The sequence below is a fragment of the Anabrus simplex genome, chromosome 2 (genome assembly GCF_040414725.1).
Source record: "Anabrus simplex isolate iqAnaSimp1 chromosome 2, ASM4041472v1, whole genome shotgun sequence".
Lineage (NCBI taxonomy): Eukaryota > Metazoa > Arthropoda > Insecta > Orthoptera > Tettigoniidae > Anabrus > Anabrus simplex.
This window is the reverse complement of record NC_090266.1, coordinates 859267665-859293019: the sequence shown is the minus strand read 5'-3', so window position 1 is coordinate 859293019 and position 25355 is coordinate 859267665. Positions and strand designations below refer to the sequence as shown.

The window sequence follows — 25355 nt, the reverse complement described above, 5'->3', positions numbered from 1 at the left end:
CTTTCTTTAACTATGTAACAAGGTGACTAACAGAGCCCTTCAAAGGAGTCATACATTCAGCACATTTTTTGTGCCTTTTTCAAAAATTAAACCTAGAATTGTTAAGTTATTTTAACGGCAGCAGAATTTTTATAAAGCTCTGCATATTTTACAGAAGTAGTAAGACGTAATTAAAACTCCAATAAAACACAATAATTGCATACTGTAACTGTGTGTACCAGGCGAGTTGGCCGTGCGATTAGGGTCGTGCAGCTGTGAGCTTGCATCCGGGAGATAGTGGGTTCGAACCCCACTTTCACCAGCCCTGCAGGTGGTTTTCCTTGGTTTCCCATTTTTCACACCAGACAAATGCTGGGGCTGTACCTTAATTAAGGCCACGGCCGCTTCCTTCCCACTCCTAGGCTTTTCCTGTCCCATCGTCGCCATAAGACCTATCTGTGTCGGTGCAACGTAAAGCAAATAGCAAGCGGGGGGAAAAATGTATCAATGCGTGATGTAATAATTACAGAATTACTCTGGCAGTTTTATTTCGTGAACACTTCTCAGATTGGCGCAAGTTTATCAAGCTATTTTCGTTGATAGGAAAGCAAGCACACAGCACTGGTAAGACTTCGAGTAGAGATTTCCTGGTGTTCAATCACCATCAGATCAAGTGGTGAGAAATTTGAAAAAGCAATTTGAGGAATCTAGTAAAGTTATAGATCAACATTCAGTTGCTGTTGATGTATTGTTACCCTGACAGTATTCGTATGGAACAGGGGTAACAATCTATCATTGCTTAGAGTGTAAGGAGGCTAAACTAAATTACTGTTACTACTAGGTGAATCAAATATAAACCAGAATTATTTTTTACAATATTGAATCCACCAAGAAATGCACAATAAGCACCTCATTTTTCTACATAGTCTCCTGAATTTGACATACATTTTTGCCACCGAATTAGCAGCTTTTTGATGCCGTTCTCGAAAAAAGAACGTGTGCAGCCAGTTGCGCATGTACTCCTCTACCGTTGCATTGTCATGATATCTCTTTCCTCTCAGTTCTTCTTTCATTGGTTCAAACCGGTCTTATTCGCAAGGTGACAAATCTGGACTGTGAGGAGTGTGTTCCAGAGATGTCCAATGCACAGAGATGCCAACTATTACGATTCAATCGTAATTATTACGAATTACGCATCATAATTACGCCTTTACGAATCACACACCACAAATTACAATTTTTATTGATTTTTAAATTGAAGTGTTCAAAAGGATACACAAGGAATGCCATTACGCTTGAATTCTCAGAATATTATTTTCGGATTTCTCAGAAATCATCTATACCCCTTTCCTGTCCCTCGTTTAAGAATATTTCAAGTTTTCACGCTCTGAATGCAGTGTGCGCTTCCAGTACTGGTAAAATAGACACCTGTGAAGTAGTATATCTTGCGGAGTTGTTGTCTTAGTTCGTCACATGATCAGACTTCCATGCAAGTATGCGAGCTCTTTTGTCTTTGTTTTGGCGGCAAAGTGGTGACAAACTCAGTTTCATTGTGAATACTTTCTGCGTGACTGTTGAAGAAGTATTTATTGCGATTTTGGTTTCCGAATTTACATATATTGTTCTAGGATATATGCTAATCGTGTGTTACGAAATGCGAAAGGTTTGAAATAATGAAGCGATTTCTTGTGCAGAAAATATGTGTGATGACGTTTCAGTGAGTATCAAAGCCAGTAATAAACCAAAAATAGTTCAAAAATCTCATTCACACGTGTTTTGTAGCGTTTGTAGCCGCGATTTTTCAGATGCGCATGATGAAGAGCAGATCTGAATTCTGTGCTAATATGAATTCTGTACTGTTGCTGTAAGTGCTCTGTTAGTGCAGAGAATGCACATGATATCCAAAAAAGCATGTCACCAGTGTACGTTTACCAAACAGGAACTGCAAGCTGCTAAGGGAGCAACTACAGTACTCAACAAAAGAACTGATCCTTCAAACTCCACTCAGATATGTACTGCAGATCTGTTACTTTAGCAGGTAAGAATTATACACTCTTTATATGTCAGTCTTTGAATATGTTACATCTGGTTGAATCGTATGTTGTTCATTGATTTTTCAATTATATGTAAGTTAGTAAGATCTCAGAAGAAAAAAAAAAGAAAAAAAAAAAACTATTTTACGGCCGCCGCCCCCCCCCCCCCCCCCCTCACCCGATGCCCTAATGGCTGCATTACGAATTGCCTTTCTTGATAGTTGGCTTCTCTGAATGCATATCATCCAGTTTTTTCTGTGTTCTATGTGTGGCCTTGCATTGATATGCAGAAGAAGCACATCTCGGATAGGTTGCGAGCGATGTTTGTTGCGATATGTAGGTTTTGTCTCGACCAAAACACAGCAGAAATAGGCTGCATTCACTGTCCTTCGTTCATGCAGGAAATCCACAAGCCAAATGCCTGGATAGTCCCAAAAAGCAGTTGCAAGCACCTTTACAGCAGAAAGGCTTGTTTTGGCCTTAACTGGCCCAGCTTCACCTCGTTCTTGCCACTCCATGCTTGCTTGTTTTGACTCTGGGGTGTAATGACGAACTCAAGTTTCATCGGGGAAGTCACAATGCGATGCAAAAAATCATATCCATCCTTGTCGTTGCGATTCACATGCCTCCGACAAACATCCTGGCGGATTATTTTGTTCCTGGGTGAGGAGATGAGGAACCCACAAGGCAGACAATTTCTGAAGGTCAAGTTCATCATTGATGGTGGCTTGAACACCTCCAAAGCTTATTTCTACGAGTGAAGCAATTTCATCAGGTGAGTTGGCCATGCGGTTAGGGGTGTGCAGCTGTGAGCTTGCATCCGGGAGATAGTGGGTTTGAACCGTACTGTCAGCAGTCCTGTAAATGGTTTTCTGTGGTTTCCCATTTTCACACCAGGCAAATGGTGGGTCTGAACTTTAATTAAGGCCACGTTTGCTTCCTTTCCATTCCTATCCCTTTCCTATCCCGTCATTGTCATCAGACCTATCTGTGTCTGTGCGACGTAAAGCAAACTGTAGAAAATAATAATAAAAGCAATTTCAGAAAATTTTATGCACCGATCTTCTTCGGTAAGGTAAAGCACAGCGCGAATGTTGTCTGCAGAGATACTTGTCCATGGTTGTCTTTGGTGGGGCTCGCTTTCCACTTTTCCTGTCTTGCCCAAAATTGTTTGTGCCATTCATACACCTGGGTCTTTGAAAGGTTTGCTTCCTCAAACTGTGCACAGAGCCTTCTAAAATTTCCGAAGCTTAGGTGCCTTTTTTCGCCAGACACGTGATGAAATGGCGTATGGCTTTTAGTGCCAGGAGTGTCCGAGGACAAGTTCGGCTCGCCAGATGCAGGTCTTTTGATTTGATTCCCGTAGGCAACCTGCGCGTCGTGATGATGAAATTATGATGAAGACGACACATACTCCCAGCCCCCGTGCCAGCGGTTAGGGGTGTGCAGCTGTGAGCTTGCATCCGGGAGATTGTGGGTTCGAGCCCCAGTGTCGGCAGCTCTGTGGATGGTTTTCCGTGGTTTCCCATTTTCACACCAGGTAAATGCCGTGGCTGTACCATAATTAAGGCCACGGCCGCTTCCTTCCAATTCCTAGGCCTTTCCTATCCCATCGTCACCATAAGACGGTGCGTCGTAAAACAAATAGAAAAAAATGCTAGGTTTCATTGAAGAGGTATACTAGGGCGTAGCTGCCAACCTTCCCGGTTTAGGCGGTAGACTCCCAATTTTCGACAGTTTTTCCCACCCTCTGATTATTCAATTACTTTTCCCGATTTTGGCTTATTTTCTGGTGAACTTCAAATGTTTGTTTTAAAATCCCGCCATTTCAGCTTAGTACATCAGTGGCTGGAAGTCTTTTGCACATTGGCCGCTTTCAAATGAAATATCAACGTTAATTAATACGAGAAATGCATGCAAATGTGCGATGTTTATTGAAACCATTCTTTATCACAACGAGTATATTGATTGTCAATCTCTCATTCTCGCATGCTATGCTCTTGTTCGTTCACATCAGTCTCGCCAATTCTAGAGACACGTCACTAGATCTGGAGTCTTGTTTAGTAATTTAGTGACAGAATTTCAAAGATAGCGACTAGTGACTTTCTAAGAGATTATGGGGGCCATTTGGAGACAATTCTAGCAAATTTTAACTTATGAATTGATAAATTTGGTGAGTGAAGTAGGCTAGTCAACACTAGCATTGCGCTTCGCATAGTCGCGCGGGCACGTGATGCAATATCTTAATCTATGCATTTGTTAAGTAACGGCATCTAAGTGCGTGATTTATTCACATGCATGGAGCAAGAGTTCATACTATTTTCAGAAGGCTTATCACAAACCGATCATCCCACTCAAGTATTTCCTGTAAAGGAATGTAGATATGTCATTTGTAGCTTTCTGGCCTCGTTTAGCAACAGTCTAGTTTTGAGAAAGTAAGTGTTGTAATATTATAATATACCGTATTGTTTGTAGTTGTAGCGGTGGTGTTCTTAATTATTAAAAGTGGTATTGAATTTAATGTGTGATTATGGAGAAGCCATCATATGTACAAAGCTAAAGAATTGGACCGAGTGAGTTGGCGCCGTGCTGTTAGGGGTGCGCAGCTGTAAGCTTGCATTCGAGAGATAAGGGGATCAAAATCCACTGCCGCCAACCCTGAACATGGCATTCCGCCTCCATGGCTACTTTATTCCCACTCCTAGCTTTTTCCTATCCCATCGTCGCCATAAGACCTATCTGTGTTGTTGCGACGTAAAGTGGATTGAAAAAAAAAAACTTAAAGAATCGGCATAAGTGTTCAACTGGCCCAGACATGTAGACTAAGCAGTTTTGACCAATTGTATCTCCTGATTTCTCTTGATTTTTCCTGATTTTCATATAAAAACCTCCTGGTTATGGTTTTGTTAACTTGGCAGGTATGCTAGGGAAATGAGCGAGGTAGTTTCCCATTGCTTTTCTCACCGAACAATTACATATGTGCCAAGTCCACTGAAATGCACCAACCAACCAACCAACCAACCAACCAACCAACCAACCAACCAACCAACCAACCAACCAACCAACCAACCAACCAACCAACCAACCAACCAACCAACCAACCAACCAACCAACCAACCAACCAACCAACCAACCAACCAACCAACCAACCAACCAACCAACCAACCAACCAACCAACCAACCAACCAACCAACCAACCAACCAACCAACCAACCAACCAACCAACCAACCAACCAACCAACCAACCAACCAACCAACCAACCAACCAACCAACCAACCAACCAACCAACCAACCAACCAACCAACCAACCAACCAACCAACCAACCAACCAACCAACCAACCAACCAACCAACCAACCAACCAACCAACCAACCAACCAACCAACCAACCAACCAACCAACCAACCAACCAACCAACCAACCAACCAACCAACCAACCAACCAACCAACCAACCAACCAACCAACCAACCAACCAACCAACCAACCAACCAACCAACCAACCAACCAACCAACCAACCAACCAACCAACCAACCAACCAACCAACCAACCAACCAACCAACCAACCAACCAACCAACCAACCAACCAACCAACCAACCAACCAACCAACCAACCAACCAACCAACCAACCAACCAACCAACCAACCAACCAACCAACCAACCAACCAACCAACCAACCAACCAACCAACCAACCAACCAACCAACCAACCAACCAACCAACCAACCAACCAACCAACCAACCAACCAACCAACCAACCAACCAACCAACCAACCAACCAACCAACCAACCAACCAACCAACCAACCAACCAACCAACCAACCAACCAACCAACCAACCAACCAACCAACCAACCAACCAACCAACCAACCAACCAACCAACCAACCAACCAACCAACCAACCAACCAACCAACCAACCAACCAACCAACCAACCAACCAACCAACCAACCAACCAACCAACCAACCAACCAACCAACCAACCAACCAACCAACCAACCAACCAACCAACCAACCAACCAACCAACCAACCAACCAACCAACCAACCAACCAACCAACCAACCAACCAACCAACCAACCAACCAACCAACCAACCAACCAACCAACCAACCAACCAACCAACCAACCAACCAACCAACCAACCAACCAACCAACCAACCAACCAACCAACCAACCAACCAACCAACCAACCAACCAACCAACCAACCAACCAACCAACCAACCAACCAACCAACCAACCAACCAACCAACCAACCAACCAACCAACCAACCAACCAACCAACCAACCAACCAACCAACCAACCAACCAACCAACCAACCAACCAACCAACCAACCAACCAACCAACCAACCAACCAACCAACCAACCAACCAACCAACCAACCAACCAACCAACCAACCAACCAACCAACCAACCAACCAACCAACCAACCAACCAACCAACCAACCAACCAACCAACCAACCAACCAACCAACCAACCAACCAACCAACCAACCAACCAACCAACCAACCAACCAACCAACCAACCAACCAACCAACCAACCAACCAACCAACCAACCAACCAACCAACCAACCAACCAACCAACCAACCAACCAACCAACCAACCAACCAACCAACCAACCAACCAACCAACCAACCAACCAACCAACCAACCAACCAACCAACCAACCAACCAAAGTGTGCAACACTTCTACTTTCACACTATTCGTCTCAGGGTCTGACTGTGTAAAGCAGAGGTAGGCACAATTCAGCTCATTGTACAGCACTGCATCTCAGGCTGGTGGAGAGGCAAAAGTATGCACTCTGGAAGGTACGGCCTAGCAGGTGCTTGCACAGTTCTCAGAACTAAACAGATTTAAACTTTTTAACAGTTTTATCGTGCCTATGTCTCGTTTTATTCAGTGCATTCAATTATGATTAACATAATAAGTTATTTTGTATACAAACTTCATGTGTTAAGTAAATAAGTTCAATAAAATTAATTATTTGTGCATGTGATAACAGACCTGCCAACAATTACAGATTTCATGCTTAAATTACAGTATTATGGTTAAATGTATATTTATTACAGAAAATCATTTTTTTTTTTTACTTTCCACAGGAAAAATTACCAAAAAATTCAATTTTAAGTACAGCACCAGGTGATATTGTGACATACGATACACAAAGAGCATGTGTGAATTCATATTGTGCCTTGGTCTGGCCATCTCATTGGTCTTTGTTCTTGCTTTTTGCGGCTTCGCAATATGGTGGCATATTAATTTAGTTGGTGATATACAGGAGAATGGTCATGTTTAATATCTTTGAAAATTAGTTTTAACCACATGTTCCGTAGCATGTGTTATGATTTTTCTGTGGCCCATGGTGGTAGAGATGATTGTAGAAGGCACATTTAATCTGTGAAACAGGGAGAAGAAAAAAGGCAAATAATAAACCATAACATATTTCTTAGTCACTAGTGGGGAAAAATGTGTTAAAAATGCAGAGTTGCTTTTTACATAGTTTCTTCTAGAACATAATGTTCCATTTGCAGTTTCTGACCATTTAAGGAATTTAATCAAAGCAATTTTTCCAGATTCAGAAACTGCACAAATTACGGTTGCAAAGCATGCCATTTTCCTTAGCTACTGATACTAGTAATGATGCCAATGATGTCAGGCTTTATCTGTTGGTTGTTTCATTGTATAATCTAGAACAGGGTCAGATGTGCACTTTAGTTTTATTGTTATTAGAGAATGCTGATAATACAGGTCCGGGTATTTTTTGCTTGTTAACAATGAGTTTTCATCTCTACATATTCCTTGGAAAAATTGTATGGCTTTTTTATTTGTTAGTTGTTTAACGTCACACTACAAATCAACAGTTTTTTACTATGGAAGGATGGAAAAGAGCTAGGATTGCACAGCTGTGAGCTTGCATTCAGGAGATGGTGGGTTCGAATCCCACCGTCGGCAGCTCTGATGAAGTTTTTCCGTTATTTCCCATTTTCACAGCAGGAAAATGCTGGGACTGTAACGTTATTAAGACCACGGCTGCTTCCTTCCCACTCCTAGGCCTCTCCTATCCCATCATCACAATAAGACCTATCTGTATTGGTGTGACGTAAAGCAAATTGTAAAAAGATATGTTAGCTGTTTCATCAGTACCACACAGTAATGCCCAAACAGAAAGAATGTTTAGCATTATGAGAAACAGTCAAACCAAATGTAGGTCCTTACTAAGTATTAATACTGTCATCGTTCCTCATTGAGAAACTAAAGATATCAAATGGTACTGTGTGTTTCAAGAAAATATTCATTGAGAAGCAGTTACAAGAGGTGAAGCATGCTACAACACAATATGTACACGAGAATAACTAAACAGATATTTAAACATGAACATTTCTTTTAGGTTAGTTACATTTCAAAATTTGATTTCCTTTATTCTGCGATTCCACTGATACTGATTTTCCATTCCCAAGATTAGCAGGTCTGTGATACCTAAATACTCCTTTGACAACTACCTGTACTTGTAGAAATAATGTAGGCCAACATAAAAGCTTGTTTAGGAATACAGCATAAACAATGAATGGTAAACGAACTGTATGATTGTATTGCGTAAACATAATATACTCAGCCAGGTATGTTGCTGTGTTTTTGCTTACACCTTGACACCGCATATTGCCATCTACTCTTTATAGCCCAAACTATTAGAAGTCGGCTGCTCTCAGCTCTTTCCGCGCTCATACCGTTACCTCAAGGAGCGTGACTTTCTCGTTGCCCACCTATTTTGTAAAGAATACCTTCTGAGGATGTTTGTGCTCTTGTATTGCCTAGAAATGCCTGAGTTTTTGTTGCTGGAATATATCTTGACTATGAAACCTTTTATCCTCTACTCTTAAAGTTTCAATCTGAAACTTTCAGAAAGTTTACATTTTTCTTTTTATGTTATAAGTAGAAGTATGTTTGATGATAAGTATTCATGTGAAACTGATATCGAAATATTACTCATCACTCAAGGAGAATAATGTATTTACATTTTTCATTCAGGAACTGGAAGATATGGTCTACAAATTGGAGAACGAGAAAGAGAAGGACATAATCATCGACCATAAATTTTATCGTAATATTATCGGAAGCAAAGGTGAAAACATTCGTGAGATTCGTGAAAAGTTCAATCAAGTCCAGATAACATTTCCTAGTCCTACTGAAAAGCGAGACGTTGTCAAAATCCGTGGTCCCAAGGATGATGTGGACAAGTGTCATAAACATTTGATGCGGTTGGTGAAAGAATTGGGAGAAAGTAGCTATGTGCTTGAAGTACCTATATTCAAACAATTCCACAAATTCATCATTGGGAAAGAAGGTGTAAATATTCGGAAGGTACGTATAATAAAATATAGTTTATGCCTACTAATATAATTTCTTCTCATAGTTTGTGCTAATGGCTCATTGTATGTAAATCACCATGAAAGCCATTTGGGACATTCAAGTATCGTTTGTCACCCATTGCTGTGTTGTTCCATTCCAGGTTTTGATTTGGTTTTGGTTGGTTCTTAACTAAGACCCCATCTTAATATAGATCATCCATCCTCTGCCTTTCTCTTTTCATTCATACGGTGAAACCTCATTCATGCATTCCTCATTAAGATGTCTCACTTAGCACATCAAAAAATTCAAATCCTGATTACCATTGTATTAAATCTATATAAAAATACCTTGCTTATCGCTTCACAAACTTTTGCTTTCTGCTTAGTACAATCGTATTTTTCTCAGCCCTGAAAATGGTCTTTATCATGCTTTGTGTATAGAATGTGATTTTCACCACAGATAAGAGCCCTCGCCACAGGAGCCATGTTGGGGAAATTTGTACTATTACAGAAAAAGGCCTTGAATTCCTGAACTTCACCACAAGATAAATTGTATCCGTGGGGATCAAGTCTTGGCATATGAGTGGAAGAGAAAGTGTGAGCTCTTAAATTGTTCACTGTTGGTTGGTATAGGGACAGTGATGAATTGTGTATTAGGGGCAGCAATGATACTATGAGGTGGTTGGTATCCAGAGTTGTAATATATTTATGTTCAGTAGTGTTGTTCTGTAATGGTAAGAATTTACGCGCCGTGCATTATTGTTGAGTGAAAGTGAAGAGCGTGTGATTTGGTGATGGCCGGGCTGAGTGGCTCAGACGGTTGAGGCGCTGGCCTTCTGACCTCAACTTGGCAGGTACAATCCTGGCTCAGTCCAGTGGTATTTGAGGTGCTCAAATACGTCACGTAATAGAACTGCGGGATAAAATTCCAGCACCTCGGTGTCTCCGAAAACCGTAAAAGTAGTTGGTGGAACATAAAGCAAATAACATTATTATTATTATTATTATTATTATTATTATTATTATTATTATTATTATTATTATTATTATTATTGTTATTATTATTATTATTAATTTTGGTGATGGTATTCACTTAGAATAAACATAGTGCTGAGCTTATAAAAGTACAAACATACCGAGGAGGAAAAAAGAATGCCTACTTGCTCAGTTCCAGGCTGTAAGTCTGGCTGTAAAATTTAACTTCAAAAGGTAAACACTTCTTCAAACCAAATAAAGATGAAGTAGAATTTTCAAAACGGAAGAAGGCAATTCGTAGAGAAGACAAAAAATTTTCTGATAAGTGTTTTGTGTGTGATTCACATTTTTCTGATGAATTTATTTAAATCGGACTCATTTGTAATACAAGTTGAACAGGCAGAATTTCCTAGAGATAGATGAAAACTGGTGCTGTTCCTCATATATTCCCCAGTTTGCCACAGTATCTCTGGAAACAATTAAAAAAACAAGAATCACCCTGTAAAAGACGGCCTCAAGACAGAAGAAAGTTCGAGAAACAAATCACACAGGCTTCTCTGCAAATTAAATTTTTGTGCTTTTTCTGAGGTTGCTAAAAGAAATGAAGTAGGTTCGGACACAGCTAGAAAGACCGTAGGTTCGCTTGCAAAAAACTAAAGAGACGGGGGCGTAATGGAATGACTATGCATAATAAATAGATTTTGTTGGTTGAAAATCAACTGAGAGATTTCAAATTACAGTCAAATTATTTAAGTGAGCCGACATTAAGCAGAAAGCAAAAGGTGATTATTGACACCATGCTCAATTAATGCTATCTAAGAAATAAGAAAGGGATGAGATATGACGGTGAATTTTTAGATAGTCTCTTATTTAAACTTAACCCTTTGCCATTCCCCATTTAAAGGGGGTGTCCCGGCCGTAATTACCATGTTTTCTGACAGTCCTTTAAATCCCAATAGGCACAGCAGCATAAATACCACCCTTTAAAAAGAAAATAACTAGAAGTCAAATGAATAAAGGTATCAATGTAATTTCTTTTGCATTTCGTTCCTAGATGATTTGTGCATATAAATGTGTAGTTGCCCTAATTTTGAATATCCACATCTTGCTCCTGATGGTATTCTAAAAAACACCCCCATCCTGCACAGTGGTAAATCACACTTGCTTACATTTGAATGTTGTTTGTTTGCCTTTATCAGAAGCTGCCCTATTTTTCATTTGTAAACACAAATGGGCGATAGTCTAAAAATGATGGAAATTTATTTTTCATTTTGTGATCAATGTGTGCGTTGTGAACACACACGACCAGGTATCTTCACAAGAGAATGAAATAATTTAGGGGATGGACAGCTGATGGGTAAACTTCTTTTCCTGCCCGTACGTTTGCGGGACGTGAAGTTCCCGATCAGCTGTTGCACCAAGTTGCGCCGGAAGTTCAGCTGTCTGTTTCCATGAGCTGTGAGAGCTAGTCGGTTACTCGTATCATAAAGAATTAAACTGTTCACAACTCACACATTGATCACAAAATGAAAAATAAATTTCCACCATTTTTAGACTATCCCAAACCTGTAGTATTGTCTTTTCTGATCACCGATATCCACGCCATGTTCTGTGTAATTTATGACAGCACGAGGACGTGCAATGTCTATTTCTTCATTGCCTTTACTGGTTTTTCGTTTCACTGTACCGTCCTTCACAGAATCTGAATTTGTTGACAGCATAAGAACAGTACAGTTATCTTGCCAGACTTTTGCTGTTACACCCTCATTTTGCATTTTTCTACATTCTCCCCGCGTCAGTTTCAGCTGTGCAGGTTTACTAAACTGATCAGGCCAACCTTTTCTATTTACCCTTGTTAAAGATTAGCAATAATTTCATCAGTTTTTCAGAACTGAAAAAGTTATCAATGTAAACAGGATGCCACTTTCCCCAGTATGACTGTCAGGTGTAAAACCACCGGCTCCTCCAGTAATAAATTCTGGTCCCGTGTTTCTTTCTTCCCCTTGTAAATCTCACATTTCAGAAGGTAGCCATTTCCACTGTCAGCAATGCCCCATGATTTGATACCCCATTTGGTGGGTTTCCCTAGGAGGCACTGTTTCAAGAGAAATCTTCCCTTGAAACCTATCATAGCTTCATCTACTGCAAGTTCCTGGCCAGGTGCATACAAAATTCCATATTTTTCAGTAAGTTGCAGAGCTGGTCTTGCTTTGTACAGAATATCGTAATGTTCATCTTGTGGTGTTGGCCTGTTTACTTGGCTACTGAGATGTAAATATTGCCCAAGTTTTCTAAACCGTTTCATTGTCATTGCCTGCCTTACTAACGGACACACGCAAAGGTCTCCTAAGAAGTAATCTTCTATTTCAGGTAAAACAACGAATCCCATATAAATTAGAACTCCCCTGCCTTTATTTCATCAGCATTAATGTCTTGCCAGATAGTATCAGCAGTGCCAGTTTTTCTTTGTAAATATTTGGCGTGAATATTCGTCTGCTCTGCTATTAGCTCATAAAATTCTGATCCTACAGATAATTCAAAAATCTTTCTCTGAACTTCAGGAAGGTAAATCGTGATTTGGACCGACATTGTTTTCCCGTATTTTCAATATTGTGACTCCAGATACTACTAGTAACATTTCTTTGTAGCCCTGTCCTTTGATCTTCACACAATATTTGTTCACGCTCATGATTCTCGGAATCATTATCACTACTACATTCATCAGAATACAATTCTGAACCACAGCTAGAAAGCTCACTATCTCCACCAACTTCTATCATATCTTCAATTTTGCATTCTTTCATACCTTTTGACATAACTTCACGATTAGACGACATGATGTGAACTTGAACAAGAATAATCTCTAACTGAAAAACGATGTTTATAAAGTAGGTCTGCTTGAGAAATACAAACAAGAAATGCTGTCAACAAGGTCCTGACAGCTTGCTGAGTCAAGGGAATACAGTGTGGTTTCACAAGGCCCTTCAATATTTCTCTCAACACACTTCTAATGAACGTGAGTGTGACGAGCACTTCGAAGTGTTCAGCACAGCAGGCGGGTGATAATGCTCGAGCGCTCTGGAGCATTAGGGATGGCAAAGAGTTAAATCACTTAAGAGCTATAGACTCTGTTTAAGGCACGACATGCTTCCCTTTCCTTTAGAGGCTCTGCGAAAATTAGTTAAAGGTGTTAAGTGCCCGCATGGGGTGAACACCCATGCCATTAGTGCTATTGAGAATCATTTCTGCTATGAAAATAGTGAAAACAATTGCACAGAAATTATTATATTTGACAGTGTAAAACTAAGAGAAGAGGTTCAATTTAATATTAACTCATTGAAAGTTGATGGATTTGTAACTATTGGAGAACACACCCAAGAACACAGAAAAAATAAACTCTATAATCATGCATTAGTGTTCATGTTTGTGTCCCTTATCAACTGGTTGCTGTGTATGCAACACAAAATTCCATTCCTGCTGATAGTTTGTCACGAATTTTAATCCTGGTGGTCGTACAACTGGAGCAAATTGTTGCCAGAATTATTGGTTTCACCCAAAGCCTGAAGTTGGTATAATAAAAAGGTGTGGAAATCTATAGTAATAAACGGAAATGAAGGTCACATGCTCTATTTCTAACCTGTTTGATTCTAGCAGGAGACTATGGGCCTTTTCAGCTGCTGTACATATAATTTAAGTTGATCAGAAATAATTTCCATGACAACAGGCAAGTCTATTACAATAATGTTGTGGACTTCAATTTCTATTGACAGGTTTTTGAAATGGATAACTGCCATAAATTTGCAGGTTTGAAAGTTTGCCCCCAAACTGAGGTCAGCACATACAGACCCCACTGCATCTCAGCGCATGGACATGAGACTTGCTTTTCAGTTGTTCAGTAATTCTGCTGCAAACAGCAAAAAGTTTTTTAGGCAGGTAAACTCAGAGGGGTTTGAAGACAGTAAACCAACAAATGTTCACTAGGGAATTCTACACCAGCAGGGGTTCTCCATAAAGGTTCAATAGGGCATCAAACCGTAATAAAATGGAGAGATAACCTCAGTGGGAAGAATAATACTTTTGCTTCAGAAAGAACTCTTGAATCGCTGAGAGCAACATACACAGGTGTGCAAATATTTATGGAATAATGGATTCCGATATGTGCTCACATCCAAGATTAATCAAGAGGAACGGCACTTAGGTATATTACGCTCATTAAGTTGTGACGACCACTCTTCAACAATAGATTTTCAGAATTTACACATTGCAGTCTATTTATGTCCGAACAAAATTTGCCCTGTCATCAGGTAATAATTGTGAGCCCAAATTTGAACGGACATTGATATCATTAATCAATTCAATGAGAACACTGGCTAAGAAGACAGAAGAGACAAATAAGGCTGTAGTAGAAAAAGCACAAAGTAAAATGGGCAAGTACTTGGATGACCTCTTACCGGACTTGGAGAACAATTTAGGCCTGCTTAATACTGATAGCCACAGTCTTACTAAGGAGAGTTTGATTTGTTATCTAGGAGGATATATAGTATGCAACTCATCCAAGGTCACAAAATGTCACAAATGTGTCAGCCCCGCTTCACAGAAAGCCTACAGAAGAAACACTTGCCGCAGCTCTCACATTTATTAAGGACTATAGCAATAAATGCAACATTGACAGCACTTTCCTCACCCATCCTTCAAGAGCAGTTTGTAAAGTCTTCGTGCAGCTTGTAAAGTCTTTGTGCAAGTTGGAAGTGTAGTGGAACAAAAACTCTTCTGTGAACATAGTCTATGGGGTGATATATTTTGTGAGTGTTTGGACAATTTGCACAGTATCACTATTAATTGAAAAGAATTACGGTGCTGTGATGACCATGTTGTGGACATTATTCATTTAAAAAAAAGAAAGTTATTTGTTCAGGCCGTCTACCTAGATTGTCCCTACTTGCACCATATGTGAGGAACCTGCATGTGGGGGGGCCGATGACCTTCGATGTTAGGCCCCTTAAAACAACAAGCATCATCATCATCATCATCATCATCAAGAACCTGCATGTATTTTTGTGAATGGCGGAAGTGTAATGTTTTGAATGTGAGGAAAGGAACATTAAGAACGACACAAATACCCAGTCCCCAGGCCAGGGATATTAATCATTTACAATTAAAAACCCCTGACCCGGCCGGGAATCGAACCCAAGGCCATCGGGTGACAGGCGGACGCGTTGCCCCCTACACCGCGGGGCAGGACACATTATCGATTAACTTGTTCTACATTGTATGAAGTGTTGATTTTATTTTGTAACAAGACATGTGAAAGGAACTGAAATCTTCGAAGACCACAAAGTCTATGTGGAATCTTTCTAAACTATCTGAAAACTACCTTCTGGAACGGTAAGCAAAAATGTAATATTTTGCATGCAATAATTTTCTTTTATTCGTATGCTGGCTTGTAAGCTCACAGACTGGTGGAAGAGCAACCTAGCGGAGGAATCGATGAACTAGGGGAGAGATCACAACTATATCTTGTACTTGTTATGGCCTCAGGAAAGTCCTGTTTTACTTGCCAGTTAGCAGTGAGGTGGTTGGAAACCCCAGTGAGGATGTTTGTGCTTGTATTTCGCATTCTCATCAGAAGTTGGTGTTGTACAGTGAATGCTGGTGAATAGTTTTTGTGTGATAGCCTACCTGCAGATTAAGAATGTAATCCTGAGAAGTTCAGTAGTGTTGTACATATTTGTCTTGTCATAGCCTAATTATGGATATGGAAAAGTTGTGAAATCGTCATCATCCATTTTCCCTTGTACAGATTCCAAGTTTTACGGCACCTTTCTATCTTCCTCTATCCTCCTTAACTGTGTTTCAATCCAGGTTTCTTTTAATTACACTATTCTTGATAGTTTTCAACCCCCTTAGTGTGGATCTCCCTCCCTCCTCCTATCTGGGTTTCCATCATCTGCTTCGGCATCCTGCCCTCTTCCATCCTCTTAAGATGTGGGTCTATGTTATTTAAATTAGATAAAGTTGAGGTTGCATTTTGTAGATCTTCATTCAGTATTGCTAGCACATCATCCACATAACATCCCCAAAAACAGATATTGTTAAACTTGGGATTATTTAGAATGTTAATACGTTCTAAGTTACCCAAATAAATTTCTGCTAAGATCCCCTATGGCCAAACCATTCTGCTGATAAATAGTATTATTAAAGCAAAAATAGTTGTTTAGGATTAATTTTGGAAGATAAATAAATTCCTGGATTTATTTTATCTACAAATTACTGCTCCGAGAAAAAGGACAGTGTCAAAACTGTTTGAAGCAAGGACATATTGAAAAGAAAAAAAAATTGTAGAGCATCAAAGTGCAAGAAATATGGACTTCTACACAACACACTTACATGCAGGGGAAGATAACAAGCAGAAACATAATGTTAACCAAAACCAACTGACCATAAACCTTTGTATCAAATCTCAACATTCACCTATTTGTTCTGGGTGATTTCCGACAAAAGAGTAGTGTTTCAAAAATGTTGCAAAGTTTGGGCTGGGAAGACTTGGGAGAAAGGGAGACGAGCTGCTCGAATAAGTGGTATGTCTTTTAAATGTGTAAAATTGAATGTGTGTTATTTTCCACCTATTCAATATAATAAATCATAAGATTAATGTTCTTTCTTCATTAAACTATGAACATGGGACTTGTTAGTGTACTCCTGTCTATTGTGGGGATCTGACAGCCAATACTCTTGAAGCCAATCACTGGACGTTTTTCGCAGCCGTTTAGCTTTTCACCGATTGGCCCTCACAAATATTTCGGACCCATTGATCTACTGTTTAGGTATTGAAACAGATGCTGGAATGGCAGTTCATTGAAATGGAGTAGGCAAATTGCCCATAGTAATGGTTTCCCCAAATGTATTTCGATTTGGCGAATCAGAATGTTTTTCCAACCTGTATTAACAGCAGTGCCATCACATCCTATGACAACTAATTTTTCAAGAAAAATATGATGACCAGTCAGATAAGTAATGATAGAAGTGAGAATATCCTCAGAACTTCCAGTAGTTGGAGTAACATGGCTGATGTAGACTGAACCAGGTTCTTGAATTTGCGAGTAATGCTCTTCCATTTTCGAATGATGTAGATCTACCACTAACATGTTGTCCTTCCTCCCATCAAAGTAGACAACTTCTAGTGGAAATTTGTCAGATTTACTACACAATTCAGCCCTTATTTTTGTTTTTCTCTTATTTTGTTTTGTTTTGACGTCAGAATCGGTAATTAATACAACGTCGTGCAAAACACTTGATGTGATTGCAGCGGCAGCACAGTCAGTAACTCCATAACGATCGTTCTGTAATGCAGTAGGTTTTAGCTGAATTCTCATCTGCCAATTATCAGAGGAAGCTTTTTTTGTACTTTAAAATCTTGGTGCTAACACTACCTTTACTAGAAGGATATTTATCTTCATTGTCAGTTTTGACAATGTTTACATTTGAATATATGCATGAGGGTTTCAGATCAGATTCAAATTCATCATCCAAAGTTAAATGGCTATCACATGGTCTCATTTCCAATGATTTATTACGTTTATTTGTTTCAGACACGACCACCCCTCCAATTTTTCCTATTGGGTGTAATTGTAATAAGTAATAAATCTTAGTTCAATAGCAGGTAATTTGATTTTATACAATCACAGTTTACAGGTATATCGCATTTACATAAATCGGGGTTTTTGTTACAAATGCAATTGACAACAATGGGGCATTTGCAAGCTGCTACGTCAAAAACAATGGGCATTTTTGCTTAAACTCGTCAATTTTCTGCTTAAACAAATCTTTATTTTTATCCCATATATATGATTTTCATAGGCTGTAATATTTATCATGTAATGCATTTATTTGTTGCACGATTCTCTTATATGTTATCGTTCGGATAGATGCTTCTTTATACAAACCAATTATTTTGTTAGCTACTGTACAGGCAACTTGTGAATAACTGGTGCTTGTATTATTAACTTCAAGTGCCAAGTCGTATCTCTCCTGTGAACAACACAGAATCACATCCTCACCAGTAGGAAGCTTGTTTGATGAAAAATCTTTAGGGGCACCAAATATAGGGCAAGCCAGTAAGTTTCTTGTGATGATTTTCTTAGGTACAGCCATAGTATATCACAGTTAAGTCATAAAGTTACACAAAAATGTCATAACACAAAACCAATATTGAAATAAATCCAAACGCCAAAATAATAACTGGAAGAGTGAATGAAACAACACACAAAACACGAGGAATAAGTGCAAACTGACAAAACAATGGGGTGTGACGCGGTGGCGAGAGTGGTAGGTGGGCAGAGGGTCAGGGTCTTTGGCCTGAGCGAGTTAAGACGAGCGCCAGAATTTGTTAGATTTGATAGCTGTTGCACGAGCGGAAGACCTTAAACAATTTGAACCATTCTTTTCTTTCTAAATCATTATCGGTTTGAGTAAGAGTCAACTAGAGCTATTACATTTAAATATTGACAAGTAAGATAGAAAATTATGTAAAAATGTACATTTTTCCGAATTTCAGCAAACTATAGAGCACATGCTCGTTCAGAAGATATGAACCGATTTTATTAATTTTTTCTGCCTTTTTAATCACCCCAATTTGTAACTTTTCCACAGTATTATGGCTTAAAATTTTTCGAATTGTTTCGGCCCATCATAGCATGCACCCTACCCTTACTCCATAGTGCATGCTGAAGGAATATACCTACATGAATATAGGATCCAACCATTGGAACCAGATTTGTGGCCAAGAAAGAAGTCGAAGTACGTTTAGTCATATTTTATTCATAATGAATGCGGATTTTTCCGTTTGGCAAAGTTTTTTTGAGAAGGAAGTGCATATTTCGTACCCGGTCCTTAAGACCGTGCGTGACTAATTTCGACAAAAGACCATGCACAACTAATTGAGTGTTAAGCTACAGGCATATTTTAAAATTCTCTCTAATTTTCAATTAAATATTACTTATAGCTCTGTGTCAATAGATGCTCTAAGATGTAATTAAATTCTATGACAACATTTTCTGTGGTATATTCTTCATAGGAAACCACATGACTTGTATAAGAAACTGATATACCTCTCTAATTCAGTGCCACCCAAACCTTCCACTGTTAATTTTTTTTTGAGAAGTTTCTTAATCTTTTTGCAGATCAGAGATGAAACACAAACAAAAATTGACCTTCCTGCAGAGGGTGAGAAGAGTGATGTCATAACAATTACTGGGAAGAAAGAAAATGTGGAAGAAGCGAGGGATCGTATTCAAAAGATTGAAAACGAGCTGGTAAGTGATATGCATGTACTTTCTATTGATTATATTTTACGTTCATTCAAAAACTGTGTAAATGCAGTCAAAGGTGTTTATCCAGGAGGTCGGGGAAAACTGTATTACTTTCCTTTTCACTCTTTCCCCTTCAGTAAGAAATCATTACTGCTTATCACATACTTCCAACTTTTCCATCTTATCCTCAGAATGAAATGTGTTAAGGCTGAATGATGTAAACATACGTCTACCCATTGGTACCGTTTCCTGATATGGGGTCGGGGGCCTGAATGATTTTCATGAAACATGTACCTAGGTATATACGTAATGATACTGTTATATTTCTTCTCTTTCATAGAGCAATGGTTAGGGCTATTAGGTGCTGTTTTCGGGGGCCTGGATTCAATTCCCTGTACTGCCAGAAATTTAAGAGTGCCGATAGAGATGGTATTTAGCCAAAATTGTATATGTAGCTTACATTATTTGGGGCTTGGGTGTGTGTGAAGAGAGCTGCAACACCTCAGAATGAGGACATGAGTTTACTTACTATATTGTACAGTAGAAGTCCGCTATAGCGAGTACGGCATATAACGAGAACTCCGTTATAGCGACGACTTTTTTCTGTCCCTTCAAAATTCCTATATTAAACTGTGTGTCGTCCTTCGGTTACAGCGAGAACCCTATCACTGACGCATCCGTTATTACGAGCGATTAAGCGCGCGCGATTTTTTCCGTTACTGATATTATGTACACCAGTGATGATACTCATGCGATCGATTGCCTTCGGCATTGTTTCCTCGCTGTGTGCACTAGCGACTTCTCTCGTCGACATTCGAAGGCGATGTCGGAGTCGATTAGTAATACCCGTCGACAGCTGTTCCGCAAAGAAAATTCGAAATGAAAGAGAACATATTTTCGTAATAAATGCCTAAATAATGTGTCCGATAACGGTTGTTAACTCGTTAAAACTTAAGGCTGACTAAACGACCGCTTAATTTTGAGGCTAAATACTGCACTTAGGTAAGAATGGGATACACCTCGAGATACGGCAGAGTGCTTAATTGATTTCAGAGGTTAGTTTATATTTTGTTGCGTCTGGTTAAATTATGGAAAGGCTATTATGAAAATTTATAGCAAGAAAGTTATCATTTTTCTACTCGTGCTTGAAGTGTGTTTTCATCATAAGTATTTTATGGTTAAGTTAGGATACGTGACGCTGTTTGAATAAGAAAACTGAAACGTTTGCAACAAAATGACGTTCGATCATCAGTACGGTATAGTTTTCTCACTTTGTGCATTTGCGAGCTCTCTCGTTGACATTCAAAGGCGATGTTGGAGTTGATTAATAATAGGTATCCGTCAACTGTTGTTCTCTAAAGAAAATTCGAAATGAAAGAGGATAACACGTTTTCGTAATAAATGCGTAAATAACGTGGTCGGTAGCAGTTGTTTTAACTCGTTAAAAATAAAGACTTACGTAAACGATATCTTCATTTTAATGTTATATACGAAAATTAAGTAAGAATGTGATACACCTCAAGATATGGCAAGAGTACATCACTGATTTCAGAGGATATTTCATATCTTCTCGCGTCTAGTTAAGGCTATTTACGTGTAATTTTTTCGCGAGGAGGTTATTTCTCTACATGCGCTTCAAATATGTTTTCATGATACATATGCGGTTAGGTTAGGTGGCGCTGTTTGAAGAAGAAAGCCGAGGTGTTTGTCACAGAAATCTCTGGAGTGATACCATATTTCTCCGAATCCAAGACTTTTTTTTTTCTTCAGAATCTTATGCAAAAACTCGAGGGTTGTTGCATTCGCGGCCTAACAGTAATTTAATGGATACCACTGATAACTACCACGGTAACCACACTGCTTCTTTTCACACGCGCACAGAACTCGTTGACAATAAACGACCGCCTCTTTACTATACATCGCTAGCCGCGACAACCGGTTGTACAGTGCCTGTGTGTTTCTCAAATCTGCAGAATGGCATCAAAAGATGCGACCCTTCGAATTCTAAGAAAAGCCATGGTTACTCAGTGCCAAAGTTATAACGTGTCTATTGTACATGACGCTTAGTAAAATTAAGTTTTATAGACAGCAGGAATATTTTCGTGATGGATAGTCGTATTGTAAAGATACGTGGAAAGGGTACAGCCAGGAAATTTTCAACGAGTGCTAGTCGATATTTTGATGCCAATTTTAAGTTAATGGTTATTAAACACTCGGAAATATAGAATAAAGGTGCAGCCGCAAGAAAATACGGCATAGGCCTATATAAAGCCAATATTTGGCATTAGCGTGAAGACAAAGAGCTAAAAAAAAAAAAATGCGTACTGTATAAAAAATGCATTCAGTGGTCTGCAACAAGGACACTTCAAAGAAGTCGAAGATGAAATTGTGAGGCATGTGCACGAAAAACGCAAGGGCGGAATGGCAATGCTGTGGCGCAATAAACTCGCTCGTTGACTTTCAACGTTCGCGATTAGGCCTATACATCGCTAGGCGGCAAGCGAGACGTGCGTGTAGCGGTAGCCGGTTATATCTGATGCTGCGTTAAATTACCTACCAGTTTTCTAGACAGCAAGAATAATTTCCTGATGGATCGTTGTATTGTAGAGACGCATGGAATAGGTATTGCCGGAAAATTTTCAACGGGTTCTCTTCGGTATTATGATGCCAATGTTAAGTTAATGGTCCTTAAGCCTGCGGAAATAAAGAATATTTGAGCAGCAGCCAAAAAAAAAAAATGAATAATAATAATACGGCATGACGAAAGCTAATGTTTGGCGTCTAAAAATAGTCTAAAAATGCGTAGGCCTACTGTACAACAAGGCATTCATATGATTTTACAAAGTTCTTTTTGAGCCTGATTTAAATTTTTTGTAGGAAAAAGTGGGGTTCATCTTAGATTCGGAGAAATACGGTACTATATTTTTTTCACAATGAAATTAAACATACACTTTCACGCAGTATCGGATTACGAAAAATAACGAACAAGTAAGCCGTAGTGTGGATATCATCTGCGGAAACGCAAGTTTTGAACAAAATGATTGCCGTTTCATACCGATTTTAATGTGCACGGGGGGTTTTCCGACTTTTATACAAGAATCGGATATAACGACAATCCGTTATAGCGAGTAAATTTTTCTATGTTATGAATTCTCGCTATAACGGACTTCTACTGTACTTGAATACTACGTACGTATGGGGATGGAGGCACTTATCCATCTACCACCCCTAAATTGTACATGTACAATGTTAGGAAAATTAATAATATCATCACTACCTGGGATTTATTTATTCTTTCTCATAGTGTGATATTTTTCATAGTATTCTTTTAGCTTATGTTCAGTCATACTTAAAGTAGATACAAATTTATTAATGTTCCACCTTCTCAATACTAAACATCATTTGATGTTTACAAAAACATTACAATGATATTAACAGGTACTAGTTTCGGTCCACTGTGGACCATCATCAGCCTAGCCGAAATACAAAAGCAAAAGACATAGTCATAAAATAGAATGAAGTAATGTGGAGAAATGAGAGAGGATCTAAAAGGATGGGATGGTGGTGGAATGACATACAAAAGTGAAAAACTGTATACATGAAATATGATAAATGTAGTAAAGATGCGTTAAAATTGACAAATAAAATCTTTGTGATGTCACATAAAATCTTCTGGTGAGAAAGTCTTTGGTTAACGGAACTCCTGTGTTGCACAATTAAAGTTATATCTGGTATATACGAAGTCCTATGTTTCTGGAAAGTTCTGGATGTGAGTTCCACATTAGCGTAGAGGGAAAATTGTCTGATTAGACCAGCATAAAATTAAAAGTTGACAGATTTGGGCATGTTCTATGGTGGAATGAAAATTTGCTGTGTTAAACAGAAGTAGTCTCAATTCAATCGGAACCCAATGAACCTTGTCTCAAATATTATTACAATATTTTTAAGTCCATCTGTTCAATACAATACAATATAATCCACTATTTCATATGGTTAAAATTTTATACATAATACATAAAAGTCAATGGTACATGTTTCACCCTCCTTTACGGGCATCATCAGCCTATATCAATCTTAAAATAATACATATGGAGTCTTTCAAATTATAGGGTAAAATGTTGAACAATGATCTCATAAAATATTATACAATAACATCTAAAACAGCGATAATGCACCAAAGTGTGTTAAAAAAAAAAAAAAAAAAGTTTTTGAAGATTAAAACGTGGTTAAACATGAATATTTGAGAGTTTAAAACTAAAATGGATCCTTTTGTTATATATCATTAAGACTGTGACGGCCTTGAGTGTAAACACAATCATCAAAGGGGGATGTTTCTTCAATTCCCATAGTATGAATCCAAGATGGTAAAATCACTGTCAGTTATTTAAAACAGAAGTGTGAACGTAATAAACATGTTAAAATGTATACGGTTGATATATCTGAAAGTAGATAAGAAAATGGAACTTCTTGTGGAGGCGTTGCTAATGATAAAATGTATGTCAAAGCTAGCGGAAGTCAGTAATTATGTTGGTGTAGTAGTCAATTGGATCCAAAAGACGGTCAAGTTGGTGTTATAACCCCGTTGAAACATTTGTTGGAAGAAATGATAGAGTTTTTTTGTGAAACAAAATGTTGAAGAAAGTTGGTTAAATAATACTGTACAAGAGACTTCCCATACGTCAAAAATGCCTAAGGCGGTACTTACTTAATCTTCAAAAACTGCTAATTTATTTTATTTTTAACACACTTTGGTGCATTATCGATGTTTTAGATGTTATTGTATAATATTTTACGAAATCATTGTTCAACATTTTACCCTATAATTTGAAAGACTCCATATGTATTATTTTTAAGATTGATATAGGCTGATGATGCCTGTAAAGGAGGGCGAAACATATACCATTGACTTTTATGTATTATGTATAAAATTCTAACCATATGAAATTGTGGATTATATTGTATTGTATTGAACAGGTGGACTTATTTTTTTTGCTAGTTGTTTTACGTCGCACCGACACTGATAGGTCTCAACAATGATAAAGGTGTTTTAATTTATTCCACCTATTCAATACTTATATTATCACGTATAGTTGTTACATAATTAAATTCTTAGTTACATGGGACATGTTTCGCCCTCAATTAAGGGCATCTTCAGCCTAAATACAATAATCAAAAATACAACTAAATTAAAAGTGGACGTTAAATACAATCATCAAAAATACAACTAAAATAAAAAGTGGAAGTTAAAAGTTTAGTCTGTTCTTAAAATTCAGAACAATAAAATTGTGAAAAATGATAAAATAAAAAGATGCTAATGGAAAACTGTCTTATGATTAAACTATAATCTTGTCAGAGACTAAAACTTCTATTAAAATTCGAATTAAAACAGTTCATATAAAATATTGGAAAATCAAAGTGGTAGTAATAAAAAGCCAACGACATGAGGGCGTGTACACAAGCATAAACTTGATTGTCATGAATACAATCTTTTCAAGGCCGTTGATGAAATTCGTAGTAAGTAAGGCAGAAGCATCTATTGAAAAATTGTAAGAGGCCGTTAGCACCGGTAGGTAATAAAATGGCTAAATCCTTGCCAGAAAATGTCAACAGATGCAGAAATAAGTTTTATGTAAGTCTGACTAAGTCTGACTTAGAGCCAACAGACGAGCAGCAACCAACTCAACAGTAGTTAAGAAATAACAACTTCCACT

General features: G+C 38.5%; 1 protein-coding gene across 3 annotated transcripts in view; it reads left to right on the top strand.

Moving 5' to 3' along the window:
* Dp1 (satellite-binding protein 1 Dp1) overlaps positions 1 to 25355 on the top strand; it is a 344304-nt gene that overhangs the window by 167922 nt on the left and 151027 nt on the right. For all 3 annotated transcript variants that reach the window (XM_068226305.1, XM_067141586.2, XM_068226304.1), the window contains exons 10-11: positions 9042 to 9374; positions 19516 to 19647. In XM_068226305.1, coding sequence (XP_068082406.1) covers positions 9042 to 9374; positions 19516 to 19647 — 465 coding nt within the window. The remainder of the gene's footprint in view (positions 1 to 9041; positions 9375 to 19515; positions 19648 to 25355) is intronic.